Genomic DNA, 15,171 nt, shown 5'->3' on the forward strand with positions numbered 1-15,171 from the left:
CAGCAATCACCAAACTTGCCTGGCGGCATGCATTGCCAGTCAATTGTCAGTAAGCCCACGCTGTCATATTGATTTCGCGCCCTCAACATCACATCTCCACAATGGCCATCCCCGACTCAATGAAGGCCGTGCAGGTCGTCGAGTACAACCAGCCGTACGTGCTCAGCACCGTGGCCGTGCCCAAGGACCTCGAACCGCACGACCTGCTCGTCAAGGTCGCCGTCGCCTCCTTCTGCCACACCGACCTCATGGTGTTGGAGGGCAAGTTTGGCGGCACCAAGAAGCCGATCACAGGCTCCCACGAAGGATCCGGAACCGTCGTGGCCATCGGATCGGCCGTGGCTGCCTCGCGCGAATTCAAAGTGGGCGACCGCGTCATGTGCGGCACGCCGCGCAACACCTGCGGCGCCTGCGGCGAGTGCACGGGGCCCGAGTCCAACCGGCAGTACTGCTCGGCACTGGAAGGCCACTGCGGCGTGCTGTCCGTCGACGGATTTTTTGCAGAATACGCGCGTGTCGATGCGCGCTGGACGACGCTCCTGCCGGGCAATGTGTCTTTATTGGCGGCCGCACCGCTGGCGTGCGCAGGGCGGACGGCCTGGCGGGGCCTGCAGCAGGCCATCCAGCACGCTTCCTTGAAGCCCCGGTCGTGGGTCTGTGTGGTCGGCGCCGGCGGTGGCCTCGGTCATATGGCCGTACAGTTTGCCGTGCAATCAGGGATGCGTGTGATTGGCATTGACGCCCGCCCTGAGGGCCTGGCAGCGACGCGTGAGGCCGGTGCCGAACTGGTGCTGGACGCGCGCGACGGAAAAGACGCCAATGTCGCCGCAGTACAAGAGGTGACGGGTGCATTGGCGGGCGGCGTCGACGCTACGCTTCTGGTGGCCGACGTGACGAGCGCAGCTGCCCTTGCGTGTGCCGTGACACGCAAGCACGGCACCGTGGTCGAGCTGGCGCAGCCCGATACCTTTACAATTCCGTTTGCCGAGCTGATCATGCGCGACATCAAGCTTGTGGGCAGTTGTTTCTGCTCGCCGCAAGAGAGCCGGGACATGGTGGCTTCCATTCAGAAGCACGGCATCGAGCTGCATACGGTACCGTTCCAGGGCCTGGAAAAGATCCACGACTTGGTGGAGCTGGTGCGCAGCGGCACGATCAAGGGCAAGGCGGCGATTGTCGTGGACGATGCGCAGGTGCAGCGCGACGTCACATTGGCGGGCACCTCGAAGTTGTGAGAAAAGAAGACGGGAGAGTGAATGAGAAATACCACCTTGGAATTTTTAGAACCCAACTGTAAACAGATAGTGCTGAATATGGCAAAAAAAAGTGATGGCTGTCGACTGCCAGTTGCCGGACAGTCTGTTTGAATGGAAAAGACAACGGAAGAGAGTGGTAACTTTGTACTCCATTATGTTATTTTCTTATTTGACAGAATACTGTTGGACGCCTGACGCATAAGACAGATACCCAAGTAGGGTCAGTAACCTCATACCGCGGCTGCCCACGGCCAAACCTAACGCAAAGACGGTCACAAGTAGGACCCTAGCATACGTATGGCTACCCGCAGACTCCAAAATGCGAATCCCTCGACCATATAGCAGCTTAAACGATCCCTAGGTTTGCCATCATGCCCACAAAATCGTCAGTCACGGTGACGGGCTCGCCGGTCTCGAGCTGCCGGCTGAAATAGTCGCAGGTTCCGGTTCTGCATACAAAATGCAGCGAGCGGGGAACTGTCTTCTCCGGACCCGACACTTGTAGTCTGCTCGGACGAAGACAATGACACCGTGGGTGGTTGGGGTCAGTTCCCCGGTCGTCGTCGAAGCAGAGAAATTTGTTACACGGTCTGCACTTGTAGTAAGGGCGTCCAGCATTTCTCTTTCGATTTGATTGTCTTGTCACGAGGCGTTCGCTTGGCTCATGGCAAATGAGGCAAATCGGGGGAGGCATGGCGAGGTGACGGCCTATACATCTTGTTAGAATACCGCATCCCCAGAGGCAAGAGCTCAACGGTATTTCAACTTACAGACTCTTGGACCTCAAATAGGAGTACGACGAGAATATAATCTTAATGTTTGCTAGTTCGTTTGGATTTCCAATCCAGGACAGGAATGAAGTGAGCTGGTCAAAAGTGGGAGGCTGAAAAAATGGGAAATCGGCGTTGAGAGCTACATCTCTCGTTGCGCCATGGAACCAGAATATATATCATACGTCGCCTGTCTGGCAACTTGTTCGGCGGCTTGTTTGCAATAATCAACTGCAAACAGCCAGCGTTACACGCAGTGAGGGCGGCCCACCCACCACAAACGGATGGAGAATGTATTGCTGCTTGCCTGGCGTTCAAAATTACCCAAGTGGTCTTGTATTGTCTGAGGCCTCACTGCACCTGGACCATAGTAAACAAAACTACGAGACGCTGTGGCTTCACGATTCAAGTAGAGTAGGTCGCCTTCACCATCATCACATATGAAATTAGGCTGTATCATACAATTCAAGCGTCTTCTCCTTTGGTTCTTACTGCCTCTCTTTACGCCCCAGAGAGACGTACCATCGAAGTCTCTAGAGGAACGGATGATGATAATCGGTCTCGGCGCTTCGTTTGTCTTGTTGCGGAAATGCTTCCCACGTCGGAAAATTCTGTGTTCGAGCGGAGTGCAATCTAGTTGCTGCCTCGTTTGCGGCCTGGACAAAGGCCTCTCGATGCTCCTTGCTATTGCAGAGGCATTGCCAGGTTGCATTACCGAGCTCCAAGAAAAATGTGATTGTGAAGGTACATTTCGTATCTGGCAATGGCCTCATACTATTCCTCCCTGACATGTCATCGCAAAAAGCCTCGTTTGACCTTCTCCAGCCAGGAGTGAAGTATGTTGACAGGGCAAAGTCAGAGGAACAAAAATACAAACGGGTAAGAAGGCCAATGCTGCCAGTTATATGTTGGGTATTATCAAAACCCTCACATGAGTCGGGCATCAATGAGCCTCTTGAACATTCAAGTCCTACGCTGCATGTCTGAGACGACTTGTGCACTTTTAGCCCATAACTCGACCAACATGACAACTCGTACATTGAGAAAGGAGCCTCTGCTGACCGGAGTAATAGCCACCAAGTTGTAACTTGGGTGCATAAGCCGAGATCACAGAAAAGTGCAGAATGGCCACTCTTACGACACTCACCAAACGGGCGCCGTGGTCGTTTATGGAAAATCGGCGTTGAGAACTGTGTTCGTCTCCTATGTCATATTCTGGAGACTTTGGAAAATCACGGGTTCGATCCCTGGCGAGAGCAGATGGGATACCGACAAGTTTGTTCGCTCAATTGGGATTGTTTTGGATGTTTTTGACTAGTTATGTATGGAAAGTTACCAGTGAGAAAGGATATGGGCAAGAACAAAGGACACATGCAACAATTGTTTGTATTAATGTTTCTGTGTTGCGGAGCATCTCAGGGGTAAAGAAGAATAAAACAACCAAAAAAAATAAAGCAAAAGAAACGAAAATTGCACAAGAAGAAAAAATAAATGTTTACAAGTAGTTGCAAATCAGACGTAACTTTAAATAAGTAATCAACGCTGTTTTCTATTTGGGTAATGCCCGTCATAGTGTGCACGGCCTTTGCCAGCATACACTGTTAATTCAGTTTGTCGGTTCGTCGTGGAAAGTTATGCCGATGGCGCTAGGCAACAACATTTCGGTACTTTGTTTACTTTTCAACAACCTCGTCTCGAATTCGTCCCCCGATTTTCTTTCTGGTATTCTTCCTGCTCACCATGCACTACCATATTCACAAAATACAATTCGTTACTGTCTACACTCACAATGAGATCTATGTCTGTTGTTGCGCGGTGGCGGCCTCTGGAAGACATGGAAAGCGCTCGGGGAGAGGTTACGCGAACGACAACATCCGTTGACAAGAATGGGCTCGTGCTGTCGTCTGTGTCCATCTCTGACCCGACGCACGCAGGCCCAAAAATTCCATCGTGGACGAGCCCGCATGCGTTTCGCCACATCCTCGTACCACACGACGACAACCAGTGCGTCTACGACGCCGTCGTTGCGCCCACCCTGCCCCGTGTCCTGGAGGGGGGCCGGTGCAGCTTTTTCGCCTATGGCCATTCCGGCAGCGGCAAGACGCATACCATTATCGGGTACGACGGCAAGACCGAGGCCGGGGTGTGCCTGATGGCAGCGCAGCAGCTGTTTGAGGCGATCGCAGCGCGCAACAACGACACCGGCACCGGCACAAGCGGCGAGCGTCTCGGCATTGGTTTCCGTCTCTTTGAGATGCGCAAACGGTCGGCCTTTGACCTGCTCAACCACCACAAAGAGTGCCACGTCCGCCAAGGCGCCGACGGCAAGGTCCATATTCGCGGCGAGACAGAGATGCTCGCGGACGGCAAAGTACGCGTCTGCCCGATCGTCCAGCGCGTCTGCTGGTCGTTTGACGAGCTGCACCACGGCCTCACCGAGGCGCTGGCCGGCCGCGCCGTCGGCTCGTCGAGCGTGCACGACCAGAGCTCGCGCACCCACGCCATCCTCGAGCTCGAGATTGTCTGCGCGACGCTCGTCGCGGCGCGCCAGGCGGTGATCGAGTGGCAGTCGGAACTCGTCCCCGTCGGCAAGCGCGCGACGGACATTATGATCGAGGAGCAGGGCAAGGGGATTCTGAGGCTGCCCGGCGGCGGATGGAAGCGCAATCCCGACTACACGGTCAACCAGGCACGGATCGATGAGGCCGAGGCCGAAAAGAACGAGTACGAAGCGCGCGTTGCGGCAGCCGAGGAGCACGTTGACGCCATCCTTACGGACGACCGTGCGGCCGCCTGTCTGGGAGGCAAGATGGTCTTTGTCGACCTTGCTGGCGCCGAATACCATCATGACAAGACCGCGTCGGAGCCGAAACAGCCCATCGTCCGCCAGACACCCCAGGAGCGGCAGGAAGGGCAGCAAATCAACACCGACCTGCTGGCACTAAAGGAGGTGATGCGTGCATGGTCGGCCAACCAGCCCAGAATACCGTTCCGCTCGTCGACACTGACCATGGTCCTTCGCGAGCATTTCGTGGCGTCCGAGGACAGTGACTCGACCATGATCGTCACGGTGTCGCCATCGAGCGGGCAGTATGCAGCCACTCTGAACTCCCTCAAATACGGAAGTTTGGTCGGAGCCGTCACGCCATGAGCAAAGGGAATGTGAATTGTTCTTTATTCCAGAAAAGAAAGTCAAAATGCAGAGTGTCGTTTATGATGTATCCAAGAAAATGCAGATGCCGCCACGTTGAATGGTCTTCCAAAGCCCTTGCTGTTCCAACACGAATACCGATACATATGCAGAAATGCAGTGGTGCGACCCAAAATATTGCAAAACAATGAAAATACATAGTGGATGTCTCCAAAGTACATACATCGAAAAAAAAAAAACCTGTAAATCTCGTAGGACAAAAAGCCACAATGAACAACGCTACAGCTTCTCCATCAGGTTCCGGCGCGCTGTCCACATACGTGCCCGCTTGCCGTAAATGTACATGGGTACGGTGCCCAGGAGCAGAACCAGCTGGATCACGCCGAGCCAGATAAAGACCGACTTGCTGCCCTTGGCGTGCAGCCAGCTGTTGAAGAAGAGGCTAAAGACGAGGCCGTGCAGCACATTCTTGGAAAAGTTGAGCGTCACCAGGGCCTCGCCGGCGTACTGGCGGTATGAGTCGACACAGAACGTGATGGACGTGGTCGACCCGAGCGAGCAGCCAAACGAAATGACGCCAAAGAAGACGGTGGGGACGATCCACTGGTCGCGGACCTCGACCGACCAGCCGTAGCCCATGAGGCCGATGACGGTGGTGACGGCGACGGGGGCGGCCATGACGAGCCGAAACTCGGGCTCGTACAAGCCGCCGTTGCGGCGGGCCATGATGCGCACGATGACGTCGCTGACCTTGCCGGCGACAGCGGTGCCCAGGACACCGCCAACAAAGGGCGAGATGTAGACAAGACCGGCGCCGAGGGCCGAGAAATTGTACGTGTCGGGCGAGCGGTAGATGACGGACACGGATTCCGACAGGACAATGAGCCAGCCAATGGAGCAGGCATAGACAACAGCCGACCAGAGGACGGCCGGGTAGGCGAACAGAACAAAGGGCCGCAGGGACACGCGGAACCAGTTGTCGTAGTGGAGGCGGCCGTTCCAAGGGCGCAGCTGCTGGACAAACGTCTGTGCGGGCTTGCCGCGCAGGTCGTGCGTGTACTGGCCGAGTCCTGCGGGGATGACGTCGGCGCCTTGCTGGTGAGAAGGAGACGGAAAATAGCCCGAATCGGCATCTGAATACGCGGGGCTCCGCACATCCACGGGCGTTTGTGGCGAGAGAGCCTCGGCGGGCACCTGGAGGTGGGTCACTGGGGCTGCTTCGGTAATCGTATCGGGTTCACGCTGCGCGTCTACATCAGGAACGGAGAACCCGACGTGAAGGTTCTGCGTGTTTCTGTGGGTGAGCTGTGGACGCTGGGGCGTGGGAGCAACCGCGTCTTGAGCGGGGTTTAGAGGTTTAGGGTGATGTGCTTCATGGTGGTGATCAAAGAGGTTCCGTTTGGACGACTTCCTCGACCGCGAGCGATCTTTGGGTCGCGGCGTGCGGTCCCAGAATGTCTCGGGGACAAAGAAGAAGAGCAGAAAGAAGCAGGCGCCGACAATGATGGCCAGGACCCAGAACACCCAGCGCCAGCCCTTGCTCTGGATGATGGCGGCGCTCGCCAGCGGCGACAGGTTCTTGCCGCCCAGCAGCAGCAGCGTGTAGATGCCCAGGCGGTACGCGCGCTCGTGCAGGAAGAAGATCTCGGCAATGGTGGCGGACGGCAGGCACTCGACGGGGCTGACGGCGATGCCCTGGAAGATGCGGCCCAGCAGCAAGGAGGTGAAGCTGGTGGCCGAGGCACACCAGATGGCCGAGGCGCTGAACATGACGGACGCCAGCAGGTAGACGGGCCGCTTGCCCCACAAGATGGCCGTGGGCGAGAAGAAGACAGAGCCGACACCGAGGCCCATCATGTAGAGGCCGGTGGTGAGGGCGACCTGTTCGGTGGAGACATGAAACGTGGCAGAGATGTCGTTGAAACCGGCGGCCAGGATGGGCGTCATGCCGCCGCCGAGCATGCAGTAGAAGCCCAGAGACAGCAGAGCGGCGTCGCGTCGCCACGTGGGCCAGTTCAGGGGGTCGTTTTGGGACTCTTCGGGCTGCGGGTCGAGGATGATGGCGCCGTTCTTGGTTTCCTTGGTCTTCTTGGCGGGGGCGACCACGCGGGCGGACTGGCGGGACGAGCGGCGGCTGCCCAGGCTCGGACGGGTCCGGGCGCGGCTGCTCGACCGGCTGTTTGGTCGGCTCCGGATGGGTGACTGGGCCGGCAGGGAGGAGTGGGATGTTCGTGCAGGGGCGTTGTGCAGACCCAGCGGCTCGTTTCGGTAGCCGGTCAGAAGCAGAACGGAGCCTACAACGTCAGCGGGAGTTTGGACTTTGAGACAGTTCGGTACAGAGAGGAGCAGACAAACCTGGCACTTCGTGCGTCCTGGGATCGTTCAGCACGCCCATGCTCCACTTCGTGGGCCGCCCTCTGCCTCCTTCGACGTCATCTTCAGTGTCGTTGTCCGGAGGTGTTCTGGTGGTACTCTTTCTCCCTCCCCATGGCCACAGCCGGCCTCTGCGGCCGGATGCCTTCTCGTCATTCATCTCGCCATTGCTGTTGTCGTTGTCCGTTTTGACAGTGCTGGCTGTGTCGTTGGACATGCTTGCTCCCGAAACTGGGGCGACCAAGAAACAAGACTGGATGACTCGATCTGCTTTGGAAGAGTGGGATGGAAGGGCGAACGTCGAATGAAGCGAGCAGAACGAAGAAACGCCGACAGAACAAAAGAAAGCCCCGACGCGTAAGAACAAAGGATCTTTAAAGAGGCAGCATCGCCGCGAAAACAGGAAATGCCGGAAGCGTCAAGAACGCGTGATGGACGTTGGCGGTTTTCAGGGTCTGCGAAGCCAGGGTCAACCAGGGTCAACCAGGGTCAAACAAGGCCGATTGGGGGTGGTTTGGGGTGATTTGGGGCGATTGGGGGCGATTGGGGTGAGCGGTCGGGGCGGGTTCACAGGTGCTGCAGCAATAGTAGCGATGACGAAATTGTGCAGGGCTGGGCGCTGGGCGAAGCAGTCAGATGATGGCCGGGCGAGACACAAGAGCCCACCAAAACAAAGATCGCCGAGCCAAGGAGCGACGCGTGATGGAGGGGCAGCGGGAAAAGGAATGTAAGAACGTGGATGGACAGGCCGGCATGTGAGATGCAAAAGGGAGAATCTGAAGAAGATGGAGGGATTCTCAGACAACAATAAACGACCACAACAAAAACCAGGGAAAGCGTACATGACGGCAAGGACGACCCTGCTGAGCGCCAGGCGCGCTGCCAAGCTTGGCAGGAGCTAAAATACGAACATGTGCGGGGCTTGCACGTGATGCTGATACAGTTTGAATAGCGACATGGCAGGATTTTAAAGGGCAGTTTGATATTTGGCGACGTCGGGAGTTGGCGGTGAGACACCAGCACATCCCTGGAAGACAAGGCTGCAGACAGCTGTAGGATCTGGCCAGAAGGGTGATCGACAAGCCAATATTGGTAAGACTTGATGGTGCCTAACAGCACTGTGATTTATGTGAATGGCTGGACGCACCGGTTAATAAATATTCCGCCTACACATTTAAAACAGATGCAACTACCTCCCGTATTCGCACACAATTCAGTTTCGACAAAGCAAAAAAAAAACCTGTTTGCTACCTCGCCTTTTCACTCGATCGGATAGCACTACCAGCCGATATGCGCTCTAGACCGGTCCGGGAGTCTATTCTCGAGATTAACGATCGTTTATGGGTCGTCGGAGGCCGATTCACCATCTCGCGAGAACCGACGGCCCCGTCAGATCGGCCGTTCTGGAGTGATGGCGCGGGCGAGTTCTTTGCCGTGTCCGAACCCGCAAGCCAGCAGGCCCTGCACGGTCGCCCACTGTCCCCCGAGAGCCCGATTGCACTCGTGAATGATGCAGGCGACGTCAATGCGGCTTGGCGGATCGGCGAGGCCTTTTTGAAAGTGCAGGCGAATTTCTACCTCGCCAGAACCCGCGAGCATACAACGCTGGACTACCTCCACGACCCTTCCAACGGCGTTGTGTTGTCCGCCTCGACACCGCGCGTCTTGTATCACAACGAATTTGACGAGCGGTACTATCTTATCACGACGCGGGTTCCAGGAGAGACGTTGGAAAAGGCGTGGCCGGCGATGGACGAGGCCGTCCAGCAGGCATGTGTCGACCAAATCGTGGATACCTGTATCACGCTCGCACAAAAAACGAGCGCTACGATTTGTGGCGTCGACGGTGGTCAGCTCGCGGACAATTGGATAAAACCTCTCGTGCCGACGAAAGACTATTCCTCCAAGGCGCTAGCTGCCCATTGCCGAGAGATTGGGATGGACATGTCCAAGGATTGTATGCTGTACCACTGTGACTTGGGGCCCACGAATGTCCTCGTAGACGTTAACGACGGCTGCCAAATCGGTATTGTTGATTGGGAAGTTGTCGGATTTGTTCCTAAAACCTGGATCAGAACCAAATTTTGCGTGTGCGGGGCTATGAACTTCAACTTCGCCAACGGGGACGCGGAGAGAGGCAAGGAATGGAGACAGCGGGTCCAGCTTCGGTTGGCAGACGCAGGCTTTCCGGAGGTTGGCGATGCTTGGCGTACGCGATTCTGGGCTGACTACAACGCTCTGTGCTCTGAGGAAGAGTAACACGTAGTAAAATAACTTGTGGTTTAAGAAATTTGATTGATGAACAGTGCAGCGTTATTACCATGGATCATAAAGTTTTGTATTTTCACTACAAGCCTTTCGCTATCCCCGGTCCAACTCCATCCACGGCGCGCTAACGGATTGAAAGGTTCGGGAACATGAACCCTAGAGACACTAAAGGAATTAGCTTTGTTCGTATTTATAAATGGAGCCCGGACGTACGCATTGGCCCTATATTTACGCGACGTTACTCGGCTTTCCGCAGGTTTTTGTTCCACCTTTCCCGTTACTAACGGTCCCAGCACAGGTAACAGCCAACGTCATGTTGTTGTAGCCGCATGAACAATTCCACGAATTGACAAGCTCGGCAGGTAGGAGGACCGCCATTGTTGCTGATTTCGAAATGTATACTAATCGTAAGGCTATCGAAGAAAGGCCACTTGGAGGACGAAGGAAGAAATGAATTTCGAGGGTTATTACCCAACAATGGAAAGATTCCGGCGACGATGTGAGGTGGAACAGGCCACTATTATAAGGTTGTACAAATGACTGCGGCGACGATGACCCTGAGTTCGCTGCCCAACGTCGGGCAGCAATGCATTTCGCCACATATGTGGCTGGAGTTCGATACAAAATGCTCAACACCTGCTTCACTATGTATGGTACGGCACCAGGCCCTAGCAACAGCGCACGCCGGCCTTATTCTCTCACTCATACAATGCGTTTCTCCATGCTTATTGAGCACAAAAGTGTATGACCAAAGGCACAATTCACGCCGCCCTGCAAGCAGTCAACTGTCAGCGGGCGATGTGAATAGTGAAACGTGGGAGAGGGTCATAGGAGGGCACAAAAAGTAAAAAAAAAAAATGTGCTTTGCATCACCATGCGACTTGCAGCAAGTTCCCAGGTCGTGCTGTGGCCACGCCGTCCTGTGTACTGCGAGGTAGATTGTGGCGTGCAGTTTCTCGAGATAGGATTTGATGTAGGTGTGGTCTGGGGGTGGCGATTGCTGATAAACAAAACGAAAAGGCCTGGTTTTACTGGTCATCAAAGCGTAGTCCTACGAGGGCGGCGGATTGCTGCAGATACTGGCAGCGGCTTTACCAGTAAAACACACCTGGCATCTCGCACGGCCCACACAAATCGATCGAGTGGGCCATGGTGGGTACGTCGTTGTTCAAGACGCGGTTCGTGAGATAACATACAAACGCGCCTCTGATGAAGCTTTCGCGTGATTTTATGATGAGTTCCAAGCCACAGGCCCGTTGCTGAAAATGAGAGACGGGTGCGGGTCAATAGAAACAATGTGACCCTATGGGGAGCAGATTCGACGCGCCGAGTGTTGAGGAGCAGCCTGGTTGAGTGGTTGAGGGAGTGGTTAGACAATGATTCGATCACACACCAGATTCCTCGCCAACCCGGGTTGGTGGAATGCCGCAAAGGGGCGCTGCATAGAGTTTACGTCTTTTTTCGTTTCAAGTTTCTTTGGCGGCGGCCTGTCGTAGCCATGGTGATGTGTGAGGGTATTTTCTGCGGGGAACAAGGAGCGGAGGTGGGAAGGGAGCGACGGAGAGATAGATTGGCGTTTAATCGAATCACAGAGCATTGTGAAAAAAGATCCAAGGTGTCTCGTACATAATCCTTGAGATGGGACAAGACGATGCTGAACCCGGGCTGTCTAGCTGTGCAACAGACAAGGTGGATCTTGCATCCCCTGCCGCGAAGAACTCGACGAGACAAAGTAACGGACCCTGTGGGTGCACCCGGCTAGTCCTCACAATCACGAAGATACCTCATAGCACTGTAGTGACCGGTCTATAATCGATCTCATCTACGAGTTCCTGTGTTTGCACCGATAAAAAAAAAAAATTCGCTTCCTATGCAAGGGACTAGCCACAACGTATCTGATAGAAAGGACACGCCCACGCGTGCAAAAGCAATCGTCTTGTAATACAGATGTATTACACACCAGCGTACAAAATGCCAAAGGGAGCGATTCCAGATCGCAGCCAGGGCCTTGAAAACGGCCAGCAAAGGATAAGGTCCGGCTACAAGCAACATTACTGTCACACCTCTCGCTCATGTTCTTGCTGCAGGGCGTCCATCTCGATAACGTGTTCCAGCGCGGGCTCTGACGCGGGCGGGGTCGCTGTGGCCGGGTCTTCCGCAGCTTCCGGGGCCTCGTGTTTTTCGTTGGCGTCGACGGGACGGCACAAGAGGCATCCAAGCACTTCGAGGAGAGCATTCTCTTGGTCGCGAAAGCATTTCGGGGCCGCATCGATCATCACTGCCCACGCAAGGTCAATCAGCCGACCACGCGCGGCGTCGTCGGTGACCGCCGCCAGGCTCTCCGCACGGACCGTCACCGTGTCGCTGGCGGTGTCGACGAGCGCCGCTGTGTGCGCACACACCTGCGCGTCTGCGAGCACACGCATGCAGAGTGCCTCAAAGAGGCGGTTTCGGACGATGAACTCCACGACGCAGGACACCGAGTCGGGCTTGGCGACCAGCCCGGCGAAGGGATCGGACGACCGGGGCTGGCGCCACCGCTGGCGGGACGCATCGACAAACGCCAGCTCCGCCACGATGCTCGCCTCGTCAAAGGGAACGACGGCGTGCTGCTGCGCGACAAGCGGGCGCTGGTAGCCGATTCGGTGCCGCCAGAAGTAGTTGGCCAAGACGGACGACGCGATGCACGGGATCAGGACGACGTACCCCCACCACATGGTGGCGGTGACCAGGGATGCGGCGCCGGCCACGACGCCCGTGACGCCATTGAGTGCGCTGTGGAGCTGGACGCGGGCGATGCGGGCCTGGAGCATCTGCTCGATCCGGCCGCCGGCCAGGCCGGTCACCGTCGTCGTCGTCGTCGCCCCGGCCCGGCGGTGCCGGTGCGCCCGCCGCCATACAAAGAGGGACCAGAACAGGTTGGCCAGGCCGTAGAGCGCGCACGGCGCGTTGCCCACGTAGCCGGACAGGAGGTTGCTGGCGAGGAAGACGTCCCTGTTGGCGCCGTCAATGGCCATAAAGGTGCCGACGCCGACGGTCAGGGCGCCAAAGCCCATACACACGTCCATGCCGAGGCGGTCGACGAGCTCCGTGCCCGTCTCCCGGAAGTTGACGTCCAGCAAACAGGCCAGAGTGCGAACCACGGCCTTGTCGTCGCCGTGCCGGCGCCGCGCGTCCCCCATCGCCTGGCGCAGGTGGCGCCGCTCGGCCCGCAGACCGCAGACGTTCGCCCAGCTCAGGCGGGCGTCTTTGGCGGCAAAATAGAGAATGCCGAGCGCCACCGACGCGCCCAGCGCCATCAGCACAATGGCGTGCACGGGCACGGGTATTTCGTTCCAGACGTTGGCGGCGAAGTCGCCCGCGTTGGCCAGCTCCAGAAACCCCACGCCGGCCAGCAGGCTGTTTCGGAGCTTGGTCGGCCGCTCCGGGCGATAACGACCGTCGCCACCGGTTTGTTTGACAAACGCAAGACATCCCGACGACGTCTCGGACAAGGGCCGGTCGACTGCTCGATCCGTCGACGCCTGTGTGATGGGCAGCGGATCTGATTTTTCGGCCGGAACCGTCTCGATTGGTGTCGCCATGGCTCCAACGGTGCTCTCGCGGAGCGGACGGAGAACGGTGGACGGACGATGTGAAAGAAGTTTGTAAAGCGACCAGTTACGCCGCCGCCATTTTAGTGGGATCGAGGCGTTGGGGAAAAAGGGTCAAGGACGATGACTCGGGTTCTTAAGACGATGAAGGATGTTGAGGACAGAATGCAAGGAAACGCGGTCTGGGTCGGTGCCGACGGTTTGGCGGTTGTAGAACCCACAGCAAAGGCCATTGGAAGTTTGTACGGATTGTTCCGCTCGAGTCTACGTTGCATGGGGCCCATCAGCCCTGTCGACGTGAGTCTAGACCTTTGGGTGGCGTCCCAAACTCCAACGGCTCGCACAGCTTTTAATCAAAACCGGGGCGTGCTTTCTTTACGAGAAAACTAGCGGCACCGTTGCGGGAGTTACCCACTGCCGTATTCTGTAAAACAAAGTTGTCTTGGCGCATGTCTTGGCATGTGCATCTCGCATTCACACATTCTCACGTTCTCACGTTCTCACATTCAAACCGGTCGCCCGGTTCGTCGCTGGGCTTCGACGGCTTCAGTAGGGACCGTATTTCGACTGCCTGTTACGGGACAAACCAGGGACGGCGGTCGACATAAGTCCTGACAAAAAAGGGGATGATATAATTAAAGGAGGGAAACGCAAGAAAAAACTAGAAAGGAAAAATGGAAATAGAAAAATGCACAAGTCGAAGAAGACCAGCATATTTGCCCGGAGTACGTCCACTGCCCATGCGTCGAGACTTCACGCCTTTCGTGTACCGCGGCCACAATTGGTCATACCGGACCGGGTCTCGCCGGCAGGGCATCCATTTCCATTGTCGTATTGCTCCAGTCTCGTGTCTCCCAACGTCGCACCGCCAGCTTGAAAAAAAAAAAAAAACACGTCCCCCCATCGTGATAAGCTTTACTCGCGCAAATCATCGGTGCATGCGTGGTTGGCCGCGGATCGACGTTGGTTTTGTGCCCAAAAACACACCACAACTGCGTTCAACTGCTTTTGGCACAAAGACACACAAAACACACAAAGACACCATGTCTCCGGCTAGCCCGTTACACCTGTTGGTTTGGTCGCTTCATACCATCAAGGTTCTAGACAGACTACTACGGGTGGCGCGCTTCTGGCTGTATTCTCAGGCTGCCAGCGGCGTTTTCATCTCTGGGGATTTTCCTTCTCGTACACGAATACATTCCCCGTGAGTCCGAGCCGTATTTATTCCACTTTGCGGACGATGCTTGTCCCCAACGCAGGCACCGTCGCTACGCGGTACTTCCAATCGCGTTTCTTTGTTATGAGTCATTTAAAAGCTTTGTTTCTTTAGCCCCTTCGTTTCGTCTTTTAGCCACTTTCTTCAGATTTCGTACGATGCGCTTTCACGCGGAATGGTGCTTCACGATAGGCACCCAATGGCCCTTGCGGGAATCCGGTGCCCGGCTTGTTTGTCGGAAAAGTTAGATTTTGGGCGCAGGCTGGATAACAGGGCGATGAAATTTTATAGAAAAAAATACGCTGTATATATTAAAGTTATTCGCGACGTGACGATTTCCACGTCTACTTCTCTTTTTTCCCCTCGTTTTCTTCTTTTCTTCTTCTTTCTGATTTTACCCAGCAGACACTCTGTCGACCCAAATCCGCACCCTCCTTGTCCCTACGTTATATCGTCTTTGCCGTCCGAGCAGAGAACGTCACCGACACAAACATTGCCGTATCCTCCGCAACGCTGGCATCCTTCAAGCCACACGCACGGCCAA

General features: G+C 56.0%; 5 protein-coding genes across 5 annotated transcripts; 3 read left to right on the forward strand and 2 right to left on the reverse strand.

Annotated features, from left to right (window-relative positions):
• Positions 1-101: 101 nt before the first annotated feature.
• On the forward strand, positions 102-1,235 carry SPBR_05104 (uncharacterized protein; the record flags this gene model as incomplete). The annotated part of the gene is made up of 1 exon (XM_040763381.1): positions 102-1,235. One exon carries the CDS (start codon positions 102-104, stop codon positions 1,233-1,235), a length of 1,134 nt encoding a protein of 377 aa, XP_040615268.1.
• Positions 1,236-3,815: 2,580 nt separating this feature from the next.
• On the forward strand, positions 3,816-5,177 carry SPBR_05002 (kinesin family protein; the record flags this gene model as incomplete). Its single annotated transcript, XM_040763279.1, has 1 exon — positions 3,816-5,177. The coding sequence occupies one exon, from the start codon at positions 3,816-3,818 to the stop codon at positions 5,175-5,177; it is 1,362 nt and encodes a 453-aa protein (XP_040615269.1).
• Positions 5,178-5,456: 279 nt separating this feature from the next.
• SPBR_04721 (Major Facilitator Superfamily protein) lies at positions 5,457-7,767 on the reverse strand (the record flags this gene model as incomplete). Its single annotated transcript, XM_040762998.1, has 2 exons — positions 5,457-7,471; positions 7,533-7,767. The coding sequence occupies 2 exons, from the start codon at positions 7,765-7,767 to the stop codon at positions 5,457-5,459; spliced, it is 2,250 nt and encodes a 749-aa protein (XP_040615270.1).
• A 1,073-nt stretch (positions 7,768-8,840) lies between these two features.
• On the forward strand, positions 8,841-9,809 carry SPBR_05173 (uncharacterized protein; the record flags this gene model as incomplete). Its single annotated transcript, XM_040763450.1, has 1 exon — positions 8,841-9,809. One exon carries the CDS (start codon positions 8,841-8,843, stop codon positions 9,807-9,809), a length of 969 nt encoding a protein of 322 aa, XP_040615271.1.
• Positions 9,810-11,875: 2,066 nt separating this feature from the next.
• SPBR_04953 (uncharacterized protein) lies at positions 11,876-13,402 on the reverse strand (the record flags this gene model as incomplete). The annotated part of the gene is made up of 1 exon (XM_040763230.1): positions 11,876-13,402. The coding sequence occupies one exon, from the start codon at positions 13,400-13,402 to the stop codon at positions 11,876-11,878; it is 1,527 nt and encodes a 508-aa protein (XP_040615272.1).
• Positions 13,403-15,171: the final 1,769 nt, after the last annotated feature.

Source organism: Sporothrix brasiliensis (genome assembly GCF_000820605.1).
Source record: "Sporothrix brasiliensis 5110 chromosome Unknown Cont21, whole genome shotgun sequence".
NCBI classification, from domain to species: Eukaryota; Fungi; Ascomycota; class Sordariomycetes; order Ophiostomatales; family Ophiostomataceae; genus Sporothrix; species Sporothrix brasiliensis.